Source organism: Copidosoma floridanum, unplaced genomic scaffold, assembly GCF_036245765.1.
Source record: "Copidosoma floridanum isolate Cflo_tuat_1 unplaced genomic scaffold, Cflo_Japanese_pri ptg000021l, whole genome shotgun sequence".
Lineage (NCBI taxonomy): Eukaryota > Metazoa > Arthropoda > Insecta > Hymenoptera > Encyrtidae > Copidosoma > Copidosoma floridanum.
In genome coordinates, this window is record NW_028321898.1 from 2,364,339 (window position 1) to 2,391,569 (window position 27,231).

General features: G+C 34.4%; 1 protein-coding gene across 1 annotated transcript in view; it reads left to right on the plus strand.

Annotated features, from left to right (window-relative positions):
• The window catches only part of Aldh7A1 (aldehyde dehydrogenase 7 family member A1), a 631,978-nt gene that overhangs the window by 478,211 nt on the left and 126,536 nt on the right, over positions 1 to 27,231 (plus strand). Inside the window, exons 6-7 of the mRNA XM_089594934.1 lie at positions 2,256 to 2,384; positions 2,451 to 2,560. Coding sequence (XP_089451060.1) covers positions 2,256 to 2,384; positions 2,451 to 2,560 — 239 coding nt within the window. The remainder of the gene's footprint in view (positions 1 to 2,255; positions 2,385 to 2,450; positions 2,561 to 27,231) is intronic.

Below are 27,231 nucleotides of genomic sequence, written 5' to 3' on the forward strand. Positions count from 1 at the left end.
TGATGATGATGATGATGATGATGATGATGATGTGGATGATGATGATAACGATGATGATGATGGTATTTATGATGATGAAAACAATGATGATCGCGGTGATGATGGTTATGTTGATGATTATCATGATGATTGTGATAATGAAGTTGATGTTAATAATTCAAGTAGCAAAAGTAAATATGGCAATAATGATAAAGGTAATATCGATAATGAGAAGACAGATTTGGAAAATAACAACATTAATGCACTTTTCGTGAGCTCACACGTATTTTTAAAAATATTATTTGATTTATGGATTGTTTACTTTGATAATATAAACGCAAAAATATGCCAGATTGTTTCGTTGATATATATAAATATATATTTTTTTTTTTATTACTCCTTGTTGTTAGAGAGAATATTGGTTTTTTGTGCTAAGAGGATTTTGAGTGTTAATGACTTATGTTGAAAGCAGCAGTATGGGCGCGCTCTTTAAATCGCAAGACTAAGAAGAGGGTAATGTGTAATAGATGGCTTGGTTTTTTTGGTCTTTCTTACACATTTTTAAAGTATTAAAATCGATAAGGTTGCAAAATTGTACTCTTGCAAATGTTTGACGAAGGTACTAGGGCAATGAAGGGGTAATTTTGCTTATAATGCATCTTCAAAAATACATGTTTAAGCTTTTATAAAATGTTAACATCTGTTTCGCGTAACTGACTACACTTCCGCCCTTACACCCTTACGATTACCTGCAGAATCAACCTACTGTGTGTTAACAAAGCCAAGTCGTATCTTAGAGGTTAGATCAAAATCACTTATATAAGTTCATTTACTTTGTATACATAGAAGAGTGAGCAAATCGATAATTTTATATCATTAAAAAAGAGGAAATGGTTTTTATTGTACTTTGTTATTTGGATTAAATTGAATTTTTTTTTTAATGCTGTGGGCTTGGAGTTCTAAGTCGAATGAGACGAAAATGATCTGAATAACGTTAATAATGTGAAGACCTGACTTTTTGCAGTTGTATACGAACTTTTTTTATATCATTATGATCATCTACATCGTATTTGGCTGAGTTCTGAAAGTAAACAACTTAAAAAAAAGTCAAAAAGTTTTATTTTAATCCTTATTGTTATATGCGATTGAGAAAAGTTATACTTTTTTTTATAAAACATATTATTATCTTTACAGTTGTATCAGTTTTATCGTTTCCGTGGAAATACATTATAAATTATTTTTTAAAATCATTTTTGCTTTTACCTTCGGAATACGACTTTTCTTTGTTTGCATACAACATGTTATTTCTACAGGTAGACTTAAGGGCAACTGCACGTTTGGTTACACATACGGGATATTGCTTTGCTACTTGTATCGTAGCTGTCATCTTTTTATACATATATCTGTTGCCTCTTGCGGGTCTAATGAGTACAGTATGGAGGTTTGTGTTTGTACTCCTTAATTATGTTTTTATTTTATCTCATACTTTACATTTCCACTTTCAACTATTCTAAGGTTGAATCTTATTTTCAACTACTGCCTCCATCATTTTCTGAAGTTTGTTTTTTTTACTAGTTTAAAAAAACAAGTTCAATAAGCTTTTAATTTCCAGTCAGCATAAGCCAGTGTGCATTTTACTGAGTACAGCAGATACGAGTAAGCTCCAAGAAGATTTACTTCTTTCTAGATTCACGTTGGTCCTTGCTTTGAATGTTTTTCAAGCCAGTGTGGAAAATTCCGAAAGAATGAAATAGCTACGACAATTTATAAAATAAATAGCTTTTTTTTTTTAATCTAAAAATCTGCAGTTATTATCATAATTTACAACTGATAAAAAAAGAAAACATAGAACTGACTGCGCAAGCAATATTGGAATGCTGCAAGTAAAGCATTTTTGGCTTTCTATCAGGTATATTGAACTGACGAGTAAAAAAATTCATCTATTGTGAGTTACTATAGTAGTTTACAAATATATTTCTTACAACTTAATATTATTAATACACATTTTTAGAGTTCAATGTGTTACTCTTTACTATAATTCTCTTGAAACTTTTAATTTAAATATAAATAAAATTCAAATAAAAGTTAGCCCTTAAATAACCATGTAATTCAATTTTAGTAAGCTAGAGCAACTTGTAATGAAGGTTATAACGTAATCTGATTTTTATTTGTCTGGACCAATTTTCTGTTATCTTGTAAATAATAATTTAAATGATAAATAAAATTTTTTTTGTTCCAAAGTCCCATTTAAAAATGGAAAAAAAATTGTTTATCAGTTTTAGATGATCTCAACATGGAAATGGCCATCAAAGCAACTGCTTTTTCATGTATTGGAACAGCTGGGCAAAGGTGCACCACAACACGACGATTAATATTACATCGTAATATTGAGAGACAGTTCATAGGTACATCCTTCGGAAACAAAATCTAAATAAATTAAATTTTATTTAAATGCTTTCATTCTATTTCAGACAAATTAAAAGAAGCATATAGGTTTATTTTGGGCCGAATCGGTGATCCTCTAGACAACGCAACCTTATACCCTCCTTTGCACAACCAACATTCACTTGATATTTACGAGGTATAGTTTTCTAATATCTATAATTTGAACCAGTCTAATGATTCATTATTACTGTAGTATAATATCAATAACTAATTCCAAAATTAAAGATTTCTTAGATGTTGCCATATATTGCTTTTTACATATTGATACTTAATTTGAAGACCAAGAGTAAGAAATATTATGCAAAGTGCTTAGAAAATTTCACTACTGTTAAAAACTAACACAGAATACAAGCATAAGTACATTAAAAAAAATAAATAAAAAAACCTCAATTGTTTTATTTTATCACAGAAAAAGCAAATAAGAAAGAGTAGACTACACTACTAAACCATAGTACGTTCTCCTGTACTGTAATAAGAAAAAAAATAGTTAAATGAACTTTGTTTTACTACCCTACAAAAAAAAATGTCTTCATGAAAAGTCATCAAAAAATTGTACATTCATTTCAAAATAAGTCAGTTATGAAAATTTTTTTAACTCTAGGATTACGTCTATATAGTGTACCATAAACAGTGGTGGTAAGTGTAAATTAATTACGGGGCAGTCACTCTACTAACAAAGCTATTACAATAATAAATGACTAATTTTTTTAAAAGATTTATTTACCACTCTTTACGAGAAAAATTCTTGCATCTCAGAAATAATCCAAACTGTGCATATAATGCTGTAAGCCAGGAATGTAGTTACATAGTTTTCTTAAGAATTTGTATGAAGGATCCCAAAGGCACCTGGGTGTGACCACTGTAGGTGATCCAACAGAAAGGATCTGGACCACCCCACTGAATCCAAGTGTCCTGGTCCCTTAATACTCAACACTCTCAACTACACCCTCACTGGCAATAAGCCTAGAGCCTTTTGAGAGTCAAATCAAGCTGCTAATAGAAAAGGCTATTGAATTGTCTTTCTTTCTGAAAAAACGCAAAACACATTAGCCGAGGAGTAACCATCGGGATGATAACAAGCAAGCCAGAAGGTAAGTTTGTAAATATGTATATATTATGAATGTCATGTCGTTTGCAGCACATATAAGATCTGCCTAGTCCATTGTTTTTAAAACAATTTTTGAAGTTATACTTCTATAAGCGCGTTATATGGGGGGCTAAATCAACGATTTCAGATTTCGACCTTGAGAAAAAGTGTGACGGAAGTGGATTTTGCTTTTCCCCCTTCACCCCACCCCTCGTGACGTACTTGGGATCGTATGTGATAGATGTGGGCGTGACGTTACAGATGTAATTAGCGTAGGCAGTAGAATGTTGTTCTAAAATCACCGGAAAATTTGATAAAAATGCACAGTTTTGGACTGGCCAGCCTATATATTATTTTTATTGTTTTGTGCCGTGATATATTGTTAATAATTTTAAGCTAATTACATATTAGTTAAAATCACACCCAATGAACATAGGTATACTCATTCCCACGATAATTGCACCACCTTTGTACACAACATTTTTTTATAGAAGGTAATGTTCTACTCAAAATTATATTGTTTGCCATATAATTTCATAGAAGTATAACTTCATACTTGGGTACCCAAGCACCCACTGTCCCTTGGCTTTTTTCCAAGGACTGCTAAATTATTTTAAGATGTTTATGTTGTGCTTCAAACTCTTGGTGGCTGTTGGTGAGTGTCGCTTCTGTCTTTTAAACAAGATTCCGGTGCTTTAACTGCACAGAGTCTCTTCCTAACCTAAGTCTGCCTTTTGTGCTGGTTTCTACTACATTAGCCTTGACGATTGCGATTACTGCAAGCAGTGGGTAACACGGATCACATTTAGTTTTTTATCAGTCAAAGTAACAAAATCCTGATCCCCAAAGTATCTTAACCACTGTTGACAGTTAATCTGCTTTTGCTCACATGTTGCATCAAACGAATACTGTAAGAGGCATTACGCTTAATTATATTAATAGCTTAATGAACTCTTAACTTCCAAAAATTACTTAGCTGGAGAACAAACTGTTAATGCTAATAACACCCTCATCAAGTCTCAAATTAATAAACTATATGAAAACATAAAGACTCTAGAGACCAGCCTTTGTATTAAATATAAATAGAAGGCTAGAGGCCTTGGAGCAATCTTTTTCTGCTGCTTAGAGATTCAAAGATGTTCAAAACAGATCGGATGCAGTAGAAAGCTGCTCTTTCTTTTCCAATGAGGCAACTTTAGATGGATTTGCAACAGAGATAGTGGATGAACTAAACAGGCCTTCAAATGCCATCCTGTATAATTTTTCTCAGCCTCCAACTAGTTCAAGTTAGGTTGTTGCTAGGAACTTATTAGAAAATATTAAAATTACCAATATTTAACCGATTGTTTGTCTGAATAAATTTTTATCTGCAGCCAGGCAAAAGCCTATTCTAGTCTCTCTGTCTAGCAGGAGAGATATTATGCATTTAAAATCTTAACTCTCTTAGTTACCTAAGCGTGTCAACGTCACCTCTGATAAAACCAGGGCACAGCAAGCTCCTCTTTCACAACTGGTGGATAAAGTAAAGAGGTACAGCTAAGCTATTACGAGAAGAATGAAATTGATTAGTGGCACTTCAATTTTTATTAATAATCAAAAGCCCTTTTATTCAAACACAAACGTCTTAACAGTGGTAACAGTGGCAAAATATTTGTGTACCATAAAAATGTTTGATCTTTATGAAATGAGCTCTCTACGATGGAATTCACTTTATCTTTACTTTCTACAACGTCAGGCCTAATAATCTTTACTAAAACTTGATTAAAACCATATAATTTTGACTCCTAGCTACCTCTACCCAACTTCAATATCTACAGACAGGACAAACATGCAGTTGAAAAAATCCATAGACGTGGTGTTGGTGACTTAGTGGCAGTAGAAAAAAACAAACCATTTATTCAAATTCCGTTAAAAATTGACGTTGAGTACGTAGTTGTACGTATATGGGGTGCTGCGTTAGACTTAATTTTGATAGTGGTCTACATTGCTCTAAGCTCTGATGTAGTAACCTACTCTGAATGTCATGACTATGTTGAGTCACTCATGAAATTGTATCTCTCTTTTAAATTTTAAATATGTGGTGACCTCAATCTGGCCAAATTTTATTGGACTAACTATCCACTTTCTCTGCAAAGGCTAAAGGCTATGCTCCTACAGAACGGACTTTGAGCCACTTCCCATATTCTCAACATTTGTAACACTTTGGACCTTCAACAACTTTTTTATCTTATTTCTGGTCATGACTACATACTCAATCATCTGCTTGCACCTGCTGGTCTCGTTACTACCACCTAAGTCACTAAAATAATTCTTTCACTGAACTAGCATCACTAACCCTGAACATTCTGCTTTTAATTAGCTCGCCATATTTCTTTAAGTAATCCCACTATAAGATATAGTAACTTCAGAAACTGTAACTACCAAACCGATTGTTTGAAATTTGATACACTAATTTGGCCACAACTATTCCACGAAAAATCTATTGAGGATTGCGTTTAGTTATTCTACAATATCCTTTACGGCCTCACCGTTCCTGTTCATCGTGTCACACATTTTAGGTCACCCGTATCATTTTCACTGTAACAGCTTGACCTGATCCACCAAGAAAGACGTACTTATCAGGTTTCAAAACATACCAAAGTATTGACAGGCTTGATGACATTTAAGAGACTTAGAGCTAAATGTCTAAAGCTTTCTCGAAAATTATATAAAAAATTTATACTGAAGTCGAAATTAGGCTTAAGATCTGTAGTTCAAAAATTTTGGAAGTTCTTAAATAATTAAAAAAACCATGTGTAAAGTGAACGTTCTTATTTCAATAAAATTTTGTTGACATCTCGCTCCTCAAGAAGGCCTCTTCAAGATAAATGAACAGCCTCATCTGAGTAGATGCATCAAGCACTACCCCCTATTCGCAATCGGCACCCACACTTTAACTTTCATATTTCCTCAGCAAGTAAGTTAGAGTTGAAGTTCTGACGCAAATTTCAGATTGTGTAGAGGGCTTAAGTTACTAACTCAGGTAGGACTGTTGATATATCTTGAAAAAGCCTCCTTGAGTGGCGAATCGTCAACAATATTTTATTAAAGTAAAGACATTTACTCCACACATGGCTTTTCATTATTTTATTCGATACATACATGAAGAAAGAGAAAAAAAAGAGGCTCACCTTACAAACAAGTAATTTCCAGATACAATATGTCTTAAAACAGTCCATGCTTCTACTCCTATTGCTAAGTGCAACTTAATCACTGGGCAATTCTTCTCTGTTTATAAGTATGTATCCTCTTTTCTCATTCCAACCATTTAGTACTTTATTGGAAATAATCTCACTCTCACCCCTTAAAATATTCTTGCTGCTATCTCACAATTACTAAAGTTAAGCTAGTCAGGTCCAGACCTTATTTTATTTTCTTTTATTATTAATTATTCTTCAAGTACTTGTCACCCACTTGCACTTTTTTTCTTTAATCTCTGACTGCAGGTGTCTTCTTAAATGCTTGTACACTGATATATGTATTTTCCATTTACAAATCTAAGATCCCCATAGCTAACAACTACAGACGTACTGTTCTGCCACGTTTCATACAAAAACTGCTTGATAAACTAGTTCCTAAAAGATTTGTTGCTCTTTTTCCATCATATATTTCACACTAACTGCACGGGCTTACTGAGGGTCACTCAACCATCACAAACCTATTAACACTCCTTAGCCATTTTGCCTCATCTGCATTTAAGTCAGCTGCACAGGTGGACATTATTTTTCTGGATGTGGCTCAAGCCTTTGATAGCGTTCCCCATGACATACTTTTTACTCTAGCTAACTCTATTGGTGTCGACGATATTCTATACAGTTGGCTGGTCTCATTTCTTACAGGCAGAACTTTAAGAGTTGGCCTTCTTTGCGCCTTGTTAGACTGAGCACGCATATTGGTCTACTATTATCTACATTAGTCATAAATAACTTTCCTTTACATTCCACATGAAATCATCTTGTTTTATCAATGTAGAGGACATAAGCAATTTGACACGTATTTTTTGACATTTAAATTCTCTACTGCTACATTTCGATCTCTTAAATGCAACCTTGTGGTGCTCTTCCAGTGAATTCTCAGATTATAAACATAAGTGCAAGGTTTTATCAGTCAATAAAAGCCAAACCACATCACACTATGATTACTTAATTGATGACAGCGAACGGGTCAATCACTAACTTATCTGGGTGTAACTTTCGCCTTCTGATGGTCACTCACTTCCAGCCTCTTCAAAGACCACATCAGTAAAGATATCTTCAAATTCCACAAACTTGTGAGCTTTAGACAAAGAACAATGCGTGATTTTTTATCAGCAGGGTCAATAATACAATTGCTTTAGTCTTTAATACATATAGATTTAATGAATGCATCGATTATCTGGTCCTTACATGCTTATCAAAACTTTTCTCAACTTGACAGTATGCTTCGTTGCACTTTTAAATTTGCCTCCTACAAAACAGATTCTTCCAAATCGTTAATTGACCACAATTATTATCCTGATCCATATTATTACTTTTTACTTAACACTTAAAATTTACATACTTACTACAACGCACTATTAATTTTTCGATGTACTCATAACGTCATTGATTGTCCTGATCTGCTTCTACTCTTCTCTGTTAAAATTGTATAACACGGCCTTAAAAATGCCTAACACATTACAGAAAAAACATATACTATAAACTCCCTTTTGTACTCCCCTATATCCCATCTTAGATGTTTATTTAACACTACAATCCTAAACTTGCCTTAAACAGATATTATACACGTATTAAAAACAATTTTCGTCAAATCTCACTCTCGAAACAGTAGCTAGTTTCATTTAACCCTACCAGTCTCCAACCTTTTTATTTTTCTTCGCTGATTTTAAGTTAACAGTATTTACATCACTAGCTCTTAGCTTACATCTACTTCCAAGTATTTTTTTTTTTTTTCATCACCTATGTGTGGGGGTGTCCCGGGTGGGATTTTCGACAGTTTCTCCATACTGGGCGGTTCCCCGGGTGGCAGATAGGGGAATCCTCTAAAGACATGAGGTGACGATAGGCAGCTGGGGTTGCTCTCTGTGGTGCTGGTCGGGGGCGTGTGTGACGTTGGCATGTGTATCTGTGGTGGTGTGGACGGGAGCTAGTGCCCCTTGTCTTCACTGGTGTGGATGCATGGGCCGGCTCTGCTTGTGCTCCTTGTTCTTCGCTTTCTGCTGCCGCCGTGGGTGGCACTCTATTGCTTGATGCGGGCCAACAAAAACTAGCACCCGTCGTGTATAGAAGTAAGCAATAGTTATAACCTTCTTCTCAGATACATGCGCCACACTCTCACTAAACAAACACAGAGATACCTACAAATTGTTTGGGGTTGCGTGTGGTGGGTCCTTTCCTGAGCTTGCGTTGGAGGCCTGGCGGCGGATTAAGCCGGACGATGAGGCTCAGGTAAGTCTGGGTAACCACATCTGATAAGGCTGAACGCCTCATAAGCAAAAAAAAAGTGGTGGGCTGACTAATCTAGGCTTACAACCACTGAGGAGGCCATATAGCGGCACCTTAGTTATACGCAAGCTCGTTTTGTTGGGTTGTCTGCGCAGTCGTGGGACTGTACACCTGCCGCTCGTCTCGCTGGGATGACCATTAAGTACCAACTTGTACATACATTACACACGAACACCATTCTGAGACTTGTTACTCAACGCCAGGGCAGTCTCCATGGGTGGGACTGAGGGAAAGTGGCGACTCCCGGCCGGCCCGAGCAAGAAGCGGTCCTCTCTGGTAACAGGTAGGGCCACTGCCCTAGTTTTTAACCCTTTCGAAATACTTATTTCTGGAAAAAAGGGTAGTGCTGGCCTTCACGGGTCAGTACGGCACTCAAAAAGATGCCAAAATAAAAAAACGTCGATTTAAAACTTGTATCCCAGGAGATATTCTCTCTGAGGGAATCCGCCGGCAGTTCCAATCCGGTAAAAGCCCGGGTGACTATTGCAGGCCCCACGGATTCTGGGGAGGAGGGCACAAAGACGTGTCTCATGGCCATCAGGGACTGCTTAATATACCATGGCCCTTTCTAACGGACAAAGGACGAAGAGGAAGCCTGTTGAGCATAAGCACCAACGACACCGAGGACAGAAACGTGTCAGTATTTAGCCACCAGACCCAGGAGGAGCTTGCCTCTTTAGAAGAAAGTGGTGCTAAGCTCAGAGTAAAGCAACAGCAAGTGGCTGATAGAGTCTAATCAGCAACAAAAGATATTACAGAGACATTACAATTAATCAAAGATAAGTACGGCAACACAGCGAACGCTGTTAAGAAAGGGCATAAAGCCACGCTTAAACACCTTCAAGAGAAAGAAGTGCTAAGAAAAGGCTTTCTTCATGAAGAAGAAGTGTATTCAAACGCATGGAAGTCGTCATTTCAATCCCGGCAGTGGACAAAGGCGAGATAATTTCCAACAGCATGTACAGAAAAGAACCCTGAACACTGCTCTAAAGGAAATAGGACGAAGTAAAAGAAACAGGAGCCCATCGGACAGCCCTGAGAAACGCCAGCAAACCATTCCTCCAAAGAAAAAGTAAACAGGCAGTGGCAAACAAGAAGAAATTCTCCTGAATGAACAAATAAGCCAGAAGAAAAAAGTGGATGCGACAACAACAGTAGTAGTGAAGATGGCCGATGGGCAGACCTTTGCAAAGGTGCTGAGGACGATGAAGGCGAACTTCGATCCTGATAAGGCTAATGTGGCAGTCCAAAGTGGTGTCACTACGAAAAAAGGAGACATATTTATTAAGGCCAAAGGTGTAGAGAATGCTACTGCATTCTCACAGCAAATTGAAAAGTCGGTAGCTAGACAGGGTACTGTCAAAATAAGCAACAAAAAAGTGACATAAGAGGTCCGAGACCTAAATGCTATTGTAGAGGAAGATGAGGTCAAAGAGGCTTTCGCTAGGACTTTTGGACTTAAGAGCCAGGCGCCAGAAGTATCTCTCTTGAAGCCAAATGCCAGAGGGCAGAGGCTGGCGTTGATGAAGGTGGACGAAGCAACTGCCAGACAAGTAGAAGAGGAAGGCAGGTTACGAGTTGGCTTCGTAAGCTGCCGAACACGAAGAAGAATTGAAGTAACAAGATGTTACAAATGCCTGGGATATGGACACGTCTCAGGCAACTGTAGAGAAGAAAACAGATCAAAGCTTTGCTTCCGGTGTGGAAGCTCAAACCACCGGAAGAAAGAGTGTCCAGGCCCAGCACGGTGCTTCCTCTGCCCAACGACGGACAACAAGCACGAAGCAGGCACTGGAGGCTGTCCTTCATTCAAAAAAGAGCTAGAAAAGGCCAGGGGTAAGGCCCAAGTAGGACGAAAATAAGGCAAAAAGGCCTTGAGTTAAAAGGCGGGCTAATGTGGACCCTCGCTGGGCTGGGTACTTTTTACCTATCAGCAAGGGAAAGCATCAAGCTTATAGTTGTGCTTGCTATGCTAGCGGCCTACTATGGAGCGCTAGAAAGGGTGCTGGTTCTCAGGGACCCCGAGTCCTTTTCAGGACTCGTGAGCATTAGCACCTCTAGCAATTGGTGGCGAGTTAGCTCGTTAATGCTATGAGACGCGATGGTCTCCTTGGTGGCTCCACCCTGAAGTAAGGCTAACGCGGTTCCAGGGTGGATCAAAAGCCACGTGGCATGGGGGGAGTTTTAGTGGATATGGGTGGTCTAATAAAAAAAATCCACTAAGTCCCACTCTACCGCTGTACCTGCGGTGTGCCTCAATGCATTTTTCCTCCCTTCACAAAAAAAAAAAAAAAAAATGTGTGGGGGTGTATTGCTGCACCCACTTTCTCATCCTTTTTACTGATTTTACACCTTATCCATGAGCTCAGTGCAAGTATCTCCAGTGAAACATCTTGCCAGTTAAGCTGACACTCTCTACACTAATGGTGCATTGGATCCACTTGCCACTGTGTAGCCTTTCCCTGGAAAGGACTCCATATTTCAGAATATCTACTTCTCACCAGTTCAGCAGACGCTTTTGGCCGAAATACTGGATCCAGGCTAATTAGCATCCTTGAAGAAGTCCCATGTTTCAGGGATCACTCTTCATCTTTTTGCTAGTTAACTAGCTTACGCTTCCAACAAAAACTACAGTATTAATTAGCAGTCATCTTATTTTCCATTTTTGTACTGCTTTTAGTTTGTTTCGTTTATATACTGTCATACATTTATTTGTTTTATTTTATTACGCATATATATCTTACGTCTTAACTTATTTGACATGAATATGATCTTGCAGCTTTAAAAACATTATTGTACGTGCTATACTAGGCAAAATTTTTCTGTTATTTAATTTATAACTGAGCCTGCAACCCGTTAATTCAATTCATAAATAAATCATCTTCGTCGTTGCTGGATCTTAGTGGCCAATTCAATACACTTAAGGACAACTCTAGCTACCCTAACTTGTCGACGTCGTCGAAAGTTACCTACGTTAACAGGCGTCTCTTAACATCCTCAACTACGGATGGTAAATTTGAAGATTTGGAAAATAAAGAGATGGATTCGATCGATACATTAACTATAAATAGAAAATTTAAATATATGCTAGATAGAAAAATAACTTAAATAAAAAAATTGATGGTATGCATGAAAAAATAGCACGTGCAAATAACGATCTCAAAATAAAACTGACGTAAAGAACCTCCCAAAACATTTAGACCCATATTTTTATAAACACACGAAATAAACTCTTAGCATGAGAGTTTTTCTTTTTTTTTCAAAAAGGACCTTCAAAAAGAGAGAGAGAGAGAGAGAGAGAGAGGACACCAGAAGTGCATAAGAAGATTTCTTAGCTTGGTTTAAGTAGTGTCTAGCGCCTCAACAAACAAAAATAGAGGCTCTACGCGAGATTTGGTCAAAAGTCATCTACACAAGGTAAATCAATTCAGCACCTCTATTTTTGCATGTAAAGCACGTAAGCAACTAATAAATGTTAACTTTAACTCTACCGATAACTTCCTGATGATTAAGCGTGGAACATCAAATCTCAGTTTAAAGATAGAATTTCTTAACGAAGATAGTTTAGGGTATTTCGATAACTTTCTAACTAATTGCACTTAAACAGAATCGTTTTGAGACAACTGCAGTTAGAATTGGAATGTAAAAAACTATAGCACACAATGAATTCACACTTTAAAGCAAGTCTTAATATCATACAAGATAGGATGGAGGAAGATAAAGAGCGATTTTTGACTAAATACTAGGTAGATTGTACCGATATCACTAAAATAGAGAATAGTACACTACCGAAATTACTTGTTGACAATATTCCAACAATATAAGGCGTAAAAAAAGGGTTATAAAAAAGAATGTGTATCAAATATGCATAGTTACAAAAATTGACAGTGTAACATTCGACCCCAATTAGCACACTACAACTGAACCTTAAAAATAATTTGATTGGCTAATACAAGATTTCGAACTTGTTAGCAAAACGGCTTGCCTTATTAATATTAAGGATAGTATGTCTGAAAAAAAAAAACCTAAAAGATCAATCTCGTTACCATCAGGAGGTGTAGAAGTGATCTATCGTGCTGGGCCATGCCTAGGTGGGGAAGGCTACAAATCCACTGTTACTGTTACAGTAAAAAACGCAGTCTCCACCAGTATCTTTTGGTATAAGTGCAATAATAAAGCGTACATCTCCAGTGATGCTACGCTTTCCAACGTTTTGAGCTAGCTCGCCACCATAACTAGAGATGCTTATTCTCTCGAGTCCGGATAGGACTTGGGGTCTCTGAGAGGTAACACTCGTGTCTTGCTCTCCTAAGTAGGTTGCAGTTTTTGCAAGCGCTGCGATATGCTTGATGCTTTTTCTAGCTGACAAGTAACGTGTACTTATCGCAGCGTAGGTCCATATTAGCTCACACTACTCTTGAAAAATTTGCCCCTCATACTTTACTGCCACTTGAGCTTTTCTCCTGGTTTTTTCTAGCGCTTGTCTAAAGATTAGGCAGCTTCCACTGCCAGCATCGTGTTTCGTGTCCCCTGCCTTGCAAAAGACACACCATGCTGTACAACTGCAGTCTATTTTAAAGTGGTTGCAACTTCCACATTGGAAGCGCAACTTTAATCGAGCTTTTTTTATAGTCATGGAATAAACCTGACAGTTTTGAAATACGTTGTTATCACAGACCTACTTTTAACATGTCAAGGGACAAATCCAATCTTGCCATGGCCTATACATTCAATTTCATTGGCAGTTGTTTCGTTAAGGATTACCAACGCCATTCTTTGTTCGCTACCGTCCACCTTAAGGAGCTGAACCTTGGAATCTTAGTTTTGATTATCAACAATCGTCTTAATACATTTCTTGATTTCTCCTTTTTCGACAATACTGTCAAAATCTTGGATCTTAAGCGTTATTTTTTGTGCAGTAATAACCAATATTTTTTGGCCCACTACTGACTACTCTTCCATATATTAAGAAAATTTTTCGACATTCCTAACTTCTTTGGATTTTGGAAGCAAGTCCCCATTCTTGGTGGAAATAATTCTCTAGACTACTGCTTCTGTCTATTTGAGGTAGAAGGCAATACTCATTAACTTAAGTACCCTTGCAAAGGTTTTTACTTCTCCAACCTTTACCAGGACTTTGGTCATCGTGTGAAAGTTTTTTTGGGCTCTTCGATGATTAGAAAAGACCTTTTTCCTTTTTCTACCACTGGTTCTCTTTTTTTTTTTTTTTTTGAGGTCACAGCATTTCGATATTTTCAGAGCTTTTTGAAGGACTTCTAATTCGCTTCCTCCGTGCTATTAATTATTTATGTCACCAAATATTTATATAAATATCTTATTTTCTAGTTTTTCTTGTTACAACACTCCATTAAATTGTCTGGGACAAAGAAATATACTTTTCTTACAAACGTGAGCCATTGTTACCTAGCTTGTGTGCTGTGATAGCATATATCTATTTGTCCATGCTTCCCTCTTAAATTAGGACTTTAAATGATAGAGAAGTAGAAAAGATAAGGACAGTCCATCAAGAGAGTAGAGAGTCGGTCAATAATACACTCTTCCCTCACCAATGTAAGTAATAGAGGATTGTCGAATACAAAAGATTTTTATTATCTTGCATGCACCCCAAGCCTTCGTTTTCTTACGTAATAGCTTAGTGCTAAATGTAGAGTTGGCTTTTGTCACCAAAGTTAAGATATTTTTTGAGAATCTAATACTCTACTCTTTGAAAATTAAAAGCGACTATCAGGTAGCACACATCGTGCTGTGTCACAAGCATACAACATTGGACGTTTTGAGCAGGGGTAATCATCTAAACAAAATCACTGACTCAACATGGACAGATCAAGCAGACACAGAAAGGTCTATACTAAAAATTTGGAGTATACTACATTATCGTACCAAGGTCTGCTACCAAACGGGGACTTATTATTACGAGTGTACAGATCATCGTCCTACTAACTGTGTCCATTTTGTCTCTGGGTATAAAATAAGTCGTTTAAGTATTATTGTTTTATTGTTCTTTTATCTTTTCCAGGGATTTTTATTTCTCTCATGATAATGAAGCTTTAAACTAATATTGGTGAGACAAACAGCGATAAATTAGTGTGTTATTTTCTTAACTTATATGCGTTATTTTACTCCATGCTAAAGTTACATAATAATCCATACGTTCTATGTGGTAAGAAATAAAACGATGAATTGTAACTCACAGTTCTACAGAAAAATTAATTATCCAATACATTTAAATACACATTATTAAAAGAAAAATGTCTCAGTAAGAAACACTGAAAAAGAATACGTTAACGGAGCTTGCTAGCGTGCTTCCCGAAACTTGACAAGAATTCCAGGCAATGACGATTATTTTAGAATACCATCCCAAATTAAATGCGCGTTAGAAAAAAAGCAAATGAAGTGACATGAGTTCTCATGGTGAAACTGCTCAAAAATTTAAATCTTAAAATATTGTTAAAAGAGAAAAATTAGAGCTCGAAAACAGATCGTGCAACACACGGTGCTGCCACGTTAGATAATCTGGGAGGGGGGGGGGTTGAATATTTTAATTTAAGAGAAGGGGAACCAAGATAACAGTGGGAAGTTAGTTCTTATTTAGATGAATTAAATATTATTAAAGTTTAAGTTAATAATACTTGCCCAAATCAATATATTTGAAAGGACTTTTAGGAAATGAATTGCGAGGGTTAGAGGACAATCTGTTCTACATGCGATATTTGTTATTTAACTTTACTTACGAGTTTCTGTTGGCTTTTTCTTGGAGATTTGGTAACACGGGAGAAGTTTAGATACTTTCAGCAAAACTTAAGACTATATTACGCAACAGGATAACGAAACAATCATAAAACATTGCGGGCGAGTTCAGTGGTTGCACAATGGTATATTGATGGCTCGTAAGGTGAGCCTGTACTTGACGTAGGCAAACAAAGAAGCATAAAAAAAAAGTCAGATACGCAGCAATGATGCAGTTCTTGTCTAGTTTAAGGACTCCGTACAGCTAATATCTTGCAGGATTTAAGACAAAGACGTTAAAAGAGACTATTGAAGCAGCTTTCACTATATACAATTTATTAAGTTGGCTCTGATCAATGATAAAAATAAGTCAACAATCAATGAGTACAGCAATGCAGATTTAGAATCAGAAAGGCTGGTGACAAGTAGAAACATAAAGAGCAAAAGAGCAGAGCCCCATAAAAAACAAGGAAGATGGTATAGGCTATGTAAAAAATAGGGCAGATTGCAGCATCCTTACAGAATCCTTAAGCAATAATGAGAACAGATTTTATTGCAGTGGTCGACCAATGATAAATTAGCCTACATGCGCAAAAAAGAGAATGTAGTAAAAGAAGTAGGAATAACAAGCACACCTATTCAGAGTTAGAGGGGCAACCAAAAATACAACGCAAAACCCATAAAAGGTAGCTGGATACATTTCATAGGCATCTATCCAATTTTTCAATAACGCCGCAAACAGAAGGTATGTCAAAGAAAATTATTGTAGTAAACTGTAACACACTGATAGTTTTGAACGGAAAATCTGAGCCAAGAAGACATTAAGATTTTTAGTTATCTAAATCCAGCGTAGTGAGCAAAAAATATAAGGAAACGACAAAACTGCAATGGAACATATCATAAAAATATAGTTAAAAGATGTGCACTGGGATCACCGGTAGGCACACATAAATTTGGCTGCAGAAGTGGCAGAAAAAAAAAAGAGAATTCTTCAGGCAATAGACACTGTAGGGATAACAAATGCAGCCACAGGTATATCAAGTAAGAATGAGAATAAAAGGGAGAAAGAGAGTTAGCGTAAGGCCCAGGTTTAAGCGCAAAATGTACTCCAAGAGAATCATGTGCAACAGTCAACTGTACCGAGTACAGTCAAATCAAACTGAGACACACCGAAGAAAAGAGAGCAGAGTGAAATGCTTAAAAAAAAAGTATATGGAAAAATGAGTGAATCTTGATGGCTTACACAAGCGAAAGAAATTCCAGAAAAAAGCACTGGATTAAATGAAAAAATCAGAGAAACACTTGATAATTCTGTAGACAATTTTCAAACCAAAGTTAGACTAAACATCAAGCACCGAGATTTTGAAGGAAAGCTGGGCATAAGAATAGATGCATGGGAATCCAATACTACCACAAATCGACTACTGAGAGATCCACTGGAAAGTGTAAGGGATAATTTGATGACACATAATCAGCCTCGCACAGTAAAGACCAATTCATAGGATGAAGATACTCTTTCAAAGGACAAGAAATTCGAGTTCAACTTGAAGAATTTCATACAAAAATGTATTTACGTTCCACTCCAAGCCACTAGCTGATGACAAATTACGGAGGTCAACCAACGATTCGATAACAATATGACAAGTTATAATAATAATAGTAATAGTAGTAATAGTAGTAATAATCGTAATAATAAGCATAAAAAAATAATAATCATTATAAATATAATTTTACTTACAATAATAAGAAAAATAATAATACTAAATATAATCAGTATAGTAGTATACAGACAATAAAGGATATTATTTTTATAACAAAATTGTATGTTACCTTATTTATTTACCAAAATTATAGGCAAAACAATTATTGTATTTTAATGTAAAAAAAGGATTTTGAAAAATATAACGAATGAAAGAAAAACGTAAGTGACAGCAAAAAAAAAGAAAAAATTAACAAAATATTTACAAATACACTTACGGGTAAGTGTAGTCTCTTGTAGATGTGTGTAGTAAGTAGGTCCTAAAAGATATCAAATAGGTGAACTTAGAAGAAAAAAGATTTTTTCAAGTCATTTTGTATTAAGAAATATAAAATAACTTGAATAAAATAAAGTTGCAATCTCAAATTTGTATTGATTGATAACTTAGCTATAATTCCTTGATTACTTTATAAATATCCTTAGACTCCTTACTTACCTATAAAATGAACGGAAGAATTGAATGGATTATTGTTTGATTTAAGGAATCGTCTGTCCTGCAATCACAGAGAAAAACTTGTGATTGCATATTTGATCATGATATTAAACTAAAAAGTGATCACCCAATAACAAGTACTCAGATTTTTTTGAGAAAAAAAAATTTTGTTTTAAGCAATGAGACTGGAGTATAACTAAACAAAAACATACATGTAAACAAACATGCGTATCTGTATGAAAAAAGTGGTACTGAAGAAATAACTACATATGTCTGATAAACGAAGTCACAATATTATAAGAGCAAAGATACTTGCAGTAGAGTTCCAAAAAAATTGTAGGAATCATAAGCTATAAGTTGCTAAAATAACTGAGTGAACCTACCACTGAAACAACAAACTCCATCATCGGTCAATGTCAGCCCTATCATAGAAAAAAGTAAAATTTACACAGCAGTTAGACAAAATACAGCTCATTGAATAGTGATGTAGAAGGGGATCAAGAGAACATGTGTTAAAGTATTGCTGGACAAGTAAAAAAATAGATCAAATATATACCTTCTATCCTAAGAAAAAGAAACCTATAAATATTCAACTAAAAACTTCAACGAACGACCAATGTATTTCTTATCCAAAAATACACTTAGTCTGACGAAAATAACGAAAAAAACTGTTTAAAATAGCGATGACAGCACTGTTAGTCACAAATAACAAAACTAATATAAGCATCTTATAGACAAGAACATCAGCTATGCAAAAATAGAAATTAGGTACAAGTCAAGCACCAGTATGTGTAAAAAAAGTGTAAAATATAATTACCTAATAAAAGAAATTATTCGACATAATTTGTAATTATGCAGATATCATTTTTACCCAGGTATGTTGGGTGCAAAAATTTGGTGTAGTTAGGCTACACACCTTTTTCTTTTCCTCTATAATGATTCTTATCAACGTGCCTTTTTAAAAAGGGGATCCCTTAATAATAAACTTGGCTAAAATTTTCACAGGTACAAGCAGCAGAATTACTATCGCAAGAGACGGTGTGACGATCAACCATGAGAATATCAACCAAGCTATAGCTATTTTAAATAAGAAAATAGAGAAAATAATTCGTAGAAAATAAACAAAAGTCGAATATAAAACGTTCTCATTATTTTGCGTTACAAGCCACCGTTTTCCTACGTAACACAATACTGTCTTAATCTTGTCCTTGTTATTTATGAGTTTTTATGTGCAAATGCTACATGTGAAAAAAGTTGCCTCTGTGTATGCTGTAAAATGTGAGGATCGTAAGTTATCTGTATTTATAGTTATTTTTTTGCAAAAACTGCTTTTTCCAGTTGTAATTTAGTAATTTTTTTTTTTGTTTTATATTAAACTGGAGTAATTTTGTTATTTGCAATTTTATACCATAACAAGAACCGTTACTTCTAATGCAACCATGTTATTATTTGCAATTGTGTACCATTGCAAAAACCGTCATTTGTTTTCAAATTTCTTAGTATCATTACTACTTTTTCAACGTTTTTTGTACGTTTTCCTGCTTATCGCATAAGTGAATATACATTAAATCAATGGTTTGTTTTTAAAATGCAAAGTCTTTAGTATCATCATTGTAGTTTAATATTTTTTTTTTTTTTGGAGTGTATGTTAAAAAAAACATAAAACATTTTTAGATTAATAAATTTAAAGTACGTGGAAAAGATCACGGTTTTTTTATAATAAATGAAGTTGCCTGTGAAATAACTCTTATATTTTGCCCTTATATAATTGCCATTAACGTTTTCTGAAAATAAACACCACGCAAGGAGTGTTCATAATTTAATGAGAAGAATATTTTCACTAGCTTTATTGAAATTTACATCAATTTTAGTATTATTAATAACTAAATTTATAGCAAAAGCTGTATTTTTAAATGCCTCATATTTATTGTTGCTATGATTGAATAAGAATTTTTGGCCCCAAATTCTGCCACCTGCAACGCTGCTGTTGGAGAGCCATCATGGCATCTTAACTGTACATACAGATGTTCAAATACATATCTACCATTCTTGTGTTAAAAGTATGTGTACAGATATAGTCATAAGTAAGAAAACGCAAACTGGCATGCAATATTAAATGAATAATGTTAAAGTAGGTTCAATGTGTGGCTTGATGACAGTTGTGAAATGAAAAGAAGATTCAAGAAAAGAAAACGCTAGTCTTACAGGTAATAGAAAAAAATTCATTGATAGGTTAATACTGAATCAAACTCTATCTTAAATTTCAAAAATCACAAGCAAATGGTCACAGGAGTCACGACTTATGTACATGTAAACAACGATGTGACATCCATCATTAAGTCCAAAGATAATCAGCACTACCTATATGCATTTAAGACGCCATGACGGCCCTATTGCAGCAGTGCTGCAAGTGGTAGAGCTTAGGACAGAACATTCTCATTTCGGACGTTAAGGGCACGAGGGAAGCGAAAACGCCTAATTGCGTCACTCTGAAACTCAGTACTGGTAGGTGCCTTTCGTAGCAACAAACGAGTGAGTGAGTAAGCAAGCCAGAAAGGGAGTAAATAAGCGCACGGTTGCGTTGAGTACCACATGACCAGAGTTAACGTACACCTAGTGGAAAATTTAAACAAAATGAAACCGAATAACTAAATCGTAAGCTATTTTACCTAAGAACTTAGTACACTAAACCTCTTGAACCACACAACATGTCAAACAAATTTCACCAAATAACGTTTTAAATATATGTTTAATCAAAAAATAAGAAAATTAATAAAGAAACATAAAATTGCAAAACCTTTTTGAGTAATATGCAAACTACTTCTCTTAGATTTAAAGTATAAGCAACAATAACTAAGTAACCTAGAGCAATTGATGGCTTCATTATTTAAAAAAAAAAAAAAAAGTTATAGTGCCCATCACTAAGTAACCTGGGGCACTTACTGGCCACTTCGTTAATTGACAAAACATTTATTAAAATACAAACGCATATCACCAGGTGACCTGGAGTGCTGGCTAGCCACATTATATTTGGTAAAACATTTATTAACAATACCAGTGAAAATTACCATATGACTCGGGGCACTTACTTGCCACCTTGTTAATGAATAAGACATTAATAAGAAAATCGGATCGCATATCACCAGGTGAGCTGAGGCACTTGCTTCTCTCTTTGTGAATTAATAAAACTTTTATTAGAAATTGAAGCACATGTCACGAGATGACATGGAACTCTTGCTAAACACTCTGTGAATAATTAAAATATTAATTTAAAATATTAGCTCATATCATTATGTAATTTTGGGTGCTGACTGGCGACTGTGTTCATTATATGAAACATTAATTTATAGCACAAGAGCCAAATACCACGTAACTTCAGGTGCTTACAGGCCAATTTCTAAATTCATAAGGATTTAGTTAATAACGTTAGCACTAACCATAGAGTAAAATGGATACTTTTTTGCAGCTCACTTAATCAATGAAGCGTTACTTAATAACATAAGCACACATCTCCAGATAACTTCGAGCGCTTATTAACAATTTTTTTAATCATTAAAGCTTTTATACTTCATAAGCATAAATCCCTAGGCAATACATGGAATTTTGTTTCCTCTTGATTTATTACAAAGCAGTATTTAATAACACAGGTTTCAATTAAGAGGTAACTCAAAGTACTTACTGGCCACTTTATTTATTCAGAAAGAATTTAAAAGTTACTTAAAGGCACATGACTGTGTCACTGAAAATACCTTATGGCAACCATGAACTACTAAAATAAGAAGTCACAACTGATACATGCATCACTCGGAGACTGGGGACATTCAATAGCTTCTCTGTAAGTTTATATTATATCAGTTGATAACTTCAGCAAAAATGACGAAGTGTATCCTAGAACAGATAATATCTGCTTCATTAGTTAACAAAAAACAGTAAATTACTATACTGCTTATTAACAGGTAATGCAAGACCCTAAATCACTACTTCATAGTTTACCTTGTATCTGTTGCTTCAATTATTTATTGTTTTATGGTTAAATTAAACAGGTTGATACAGTCTTTACCAAGTACAAAAACCTTTCTTTAAGAAGCTTCGCTTCCCTAACACCTAAGGAACAAATACCTACCATAGAGTTGCGCCTTCAAAGAACCCTTCCCTTTTCTGAGGGTTTGGTGTCTGCATTGCACAGAGGGGTTAAGACCAACTAATATACATATAACGCCCACAGTGGCACAGTGGCTTAGGCTGTGATTTTTGTAGCTTGGAAGCTGGGTAATACATACTTCTGAGTTCAAGACTGGACCTTTACTCACCTGACTTGGACACGTATTCCTTAAATTATAGGTTATTAACTGTAGTCCAATGGTTAAGAAGCCATGTAAAGTAAGTTATCTCTACTTTTGTGTGAATAAATTATTATTACAATCAAATGACTACAGCATGTTTATGCATAGGAGCACAGTAACGCAGAACCGTTATACGCTCAGTTTATCAGAATGTCAGGAAAATATTAAGAAATATATACAAATGTATACATTTTAACTATTCTTTCTAAATTGAAACGAGCTGAGTAATTCTGGAAGAAAATAAAAATGTATTATTAAAATTAATGGTTTCATACATGAAAAAAAAATTTTTGTAATTCCACCATACGTGGATCGTATATGTTAATGTTCTGAATTTTTTTAGATAACTACGAAACAAAGTCTTCTTATATTCATATAACTATACTAACACTGAGGTAACACGGATAAGGAGAAACTTACAGTCTCTAAAGAAAAAAAAATTATGGTTTAAAAAAAAGTTATGTATGCAGCCTTAATTTACATAAAATAATTTTGACTTTTTTTTTTCTTTCAAAAGCTACACATATTGTGAAAAAAAATTTTTCATTGATTCACAGAAAAATTTTCTTGCATATGTTTATCATCCATAATTGTGATTTTTGAAGTATTCCTATATTTTACTTGTGCAAGTACTTCTTTTAGATTTTTACATCCATAAACAAACACATATGATCAGCCACCAAAATATAAGAGTTTTTCTAAGTGCAAGCCTAAGTTGCCATAACTTTGACCTCATGATTTATAAATGAAATTAGAAGTTATCATCTTAAGAAAAATTATTTTCTTATATAAAATAAGTAGTAGTAAAGATTTGAACGCACTATTAACGACTATTCTAAAAATAAGACCTTATTTTCTAACTCTTATTTCAGTTATAAGCTCTATTTTAACGTCATGCTTAAACTTTTTTTCACAGTATTGTTCTAGCCATAAGTGATAGTGGTTGTGTCTAAAGTTAAGTCTATTTTCAGTTCTGATTTTCACCTTATATGCCTTCGGGCGTTTTTGTTTTAGAGTCGTTGCACACTCCTTTATTCAACCATTCTCGGCATTTACTCTGCACTGCATGTCACTTCTAACTGTGATTGCTGCTTCTCCGCCCTGTCGTGATTTTTCTGTTCAACCTGCTGTGCAGCTCTATAAGCCTATACTTTTAGTTTTGACCCTGATCTGCCTTATGTGTTCACATCACCTTACCACCTAGATCTAAAGAAAATTTGATGTATATGTGAGTGATTGATGTAGGAGTTACTCCTGTCTTATCGTGTTGGTACGAATTTTTCCTATTACTGATGCCAGAGGTTTACATAGTGATTGTTGCACGAATTTGTATTAGATTGACTTTCAAAATACCTTAACAGTTAAGTTGCTCTTTTAACACACTACTTAGTGCTAAAGAGCGTATTTATACTTAATGTGTTGACATTTTATTTGTGTGGTTGGAATTTTTGTACTTCAAATTTACGTCACGACTGCTCGATCTTACTTTCTTATTAAATTCTTATACAAACAGTCACTACTTTTTAATTTTTGTTTACATTCAGAATATATAAATGAAACTTACTACTTTACTTTTGTTTTTCACTGTTATTGTGACCATTCTTAGTGACTAGATTTGCTCAATAAGTGCTTCTTCTTGCCTTTTTCTACATATCAACTATGTACTAACTGAACAACGTGGTTAAAATTCGAATGTCAAGGCAACTAAACTTAAAACTGTTCAATCCTTCATTGCTAAAACACCTAGTGCTATTTAAGTTTGTAAAGCTCAAATAACCAATTAAGTAAAGGATTTTATCGGTTGCCTTGAAATTATGATTTTCGTGACTGACATGCACCCCTAGGCAAATAAAAATGGTAAACCATTAAACTTTATATCCTAATCTGTCGTATTTAATGAAATATTTCCTCGCACTATCTCCATAAACATAAGAAATTAAACACTTCAGCACTCGGATATTCAGCATAGGTATGTAAATTCACATCCTATAATACTGCAAATTTTTCTAAATTTCATTTTCATTCTACAAATAAAAATCAGTTAGATAAAATCATTGTAGACTTATAACTTTAAAAGTTGAATAAAGCTACTTTGACTTTGTTTGGTTTGGTTAATTCACTTAAATGTAATTTTTAAATTTTATTTACAAATCATGGATAACTTTACCAATACGACAGCAGATGACTCAATAGTAACAAGACTGCTTTTACAATAAATGGATGACACAGCTGTGCTGAATAAACTGAACAGTACTGATACAGCTTTGATTATTTGGTTTATTATAGCCTGGTCCGTACATGATTGTAACTTAACTTTATTCTGTTATTACCTTTTACTTACTTGAATTAATTTTTTTTTATATAAACCTTTTGCGTTATCAAAGCTTAACATATATTAAACTTAAAAGTTACCGATAACTCCTAATTAATTCATAGTTGGCTTACTTACCTATTTATACACTTATATTAAGACTTTTACTGTCATTGATCTAAATAATAATTCACTTTCATCTCTTGTTGTCATTGAAATCGTCCACTTGCGGTTTGATTCACTTATTCTAAATATTTTTGTAATGCTGGATAAAAACATGTTCTTTGATAACCTTTGCGCATACTATCATATGTACTTTTACTGCATGGCTAGACATTTTTTTTAGACACCTTTTTTTAAATTCTGCTATTACAAAAATGTACCTTACATCTTCAAAATTATCTAGTAGCGCATTTCCTATTCAAGTGTAGTTTATATTACCAGATTTCCAATATAATCCATGATAGTAGAGCTCAAGCCATAAATTTTTACACTCATGCTTTTTCATCAAATTACACCAAGGAATACGCTCAACTTAAAGTGCATTTACCTTAAGAATCACAGCAGGTTTATCTGACTCCAGAGTGTTGTTTAAAGCGAGTATGCGTTTTGTAAAACTAAAAACTGATCCCAACAAGTCTTCTAGCAGAAAATTAATTGGATGGCTACACAACATCAGTATACGAAACCTATTTTTTTTGGCTTTGCACTTGTTGAAATATCTTGAGGTGTTAGTATGTGGATGAAACAATTTTCTATATCTTGAATTTTATAGCTACTCGTTGGTAAAATTACCACCGCTTTACTTACGTAAGATTTATTATAATTCTCATTGATTTTAGGTGTAGATCATTAGACGAACGTAACTTTTTTGCAGTGAATTGGATTAAAATACTGTGCTTTGAAAACGGATGATGTACTAGACAATCTAAAAGTTAATGCGTCTTTAATGACGTTTAATCAATAAATGATAAATTTTTGCATATACCTTACTTATAAAGGCTTACAGATAAGGTTATTACTTTAAGATCTTAGACAGACATAACCACAGTAATACGTATTAAATTTTTTATATCTTTCACAATTTTACTTAAGAGTACTAACGCTGTGGTACAAAATTAAATATAGTGGTGATTGTAGACCACTAGAACTGTTAAAATATTGTACGTTGTCAAGTCTTTTTTTTGTATGCAATACAATAAGTATCGGGACCTTATTCAACATCTAGATTAACAATAGCTGATTTATTCTAATATAAATCACTGGATAACATATCTTATTTTATGAGTCCTCTTTAAAAATGTTGTAGCTTCAATATTTTTTCATATAATTTATAATATGTATATTTGTAAAAGCTTCATTAAGTAGTTCTAATTTGAACTATTTCTCTTATCCCCTTCATGGTTTTAAATTTAGTCCTAAACCTTTTTCACACGGTTTTAGGAGGAGGCTCTTACCAAGTAAAACAATTTTAACTTTTTTTTATTACGTCTGGCACTTTCTTCAACCTGTTTCTTGGCTTTGTTTGACTCATTTATTGCTTTACGTACACCACTCACACCATGTGCAGGAGCCTACAGTGCTTAGATCTTTGAATGTGGGTACAATGTACGGTAAGAAACCTATTTCTTGGCTTTGTTTGACTCATTTATTGCTTTACGTATACCACTCACACCATGTGCAGGAGCCTACAGTGCTTAGATCTTTGAATGTGGGTACAATGTACGGTAAGAAACCACTAATTTTTTAAATTATGTGTAATATGCGTGGTGTTCTGGTGTTTTTCTTATCACCAGCTTTTTTCATGGCTGCTCAAGCACTCTCTAAAGTAGAGATTAAAACTTTGCGATCACATTTACTTGTAACCATAGACTTTTTAACACTTTTAAGCAGTTCTAAAGCATTAAGCCAGAGATAACGTAATCTTCTTAGTAATATTTTGACAAGATAATAAGAATTTAAAAAACATGTATAATGGTCATGTTAATATTGATAGAATGTATTGAAAAAATTAAATGTTAAATATTGGAAAGTTGTGTAGTATGGGCTTGTCGTAATATACAAAGTTAGTTATCTAAATAATTGGAGATACAGGACAGGATTCGACTCTTTCGTAACAAATATTACTTGTTCTCATTAAGCATTCATCAGCCTTCTGTTAACTCTTAAATAGTAAACATGGATGCATTTTATAACGAAAACGCATTCTTTAACAAATTCAAAAAGCAAATCAAAATATTAAATGTAAGCATCTATTCTTAAAGGCAGGACAGTAAAATTTTTCAAAATAAATTGGTGAGACTTCTAAACCTATGACTGATCCGTTTCATACAATACAAAGGAGAAAAAACGTATTGCAAAGATTTTAATCTCTATCTAAACAACTTGTCAAGCCTTCTGAGCCTTCTAAACGAATAAATAACATCGACACATTAATATTTTAATTGGCTGATAGTAACAATGAAGATGACGAGGATACTTTTTCATCGGATAATACTGTAAAAAACTGTGATGCTGATGTTGAAAAAAGTAATTGTAATAATGATGAAGTGCATGATAATGATAAAATTTTGTAGATCAATTTATGTTTTTGAATACCTAATAG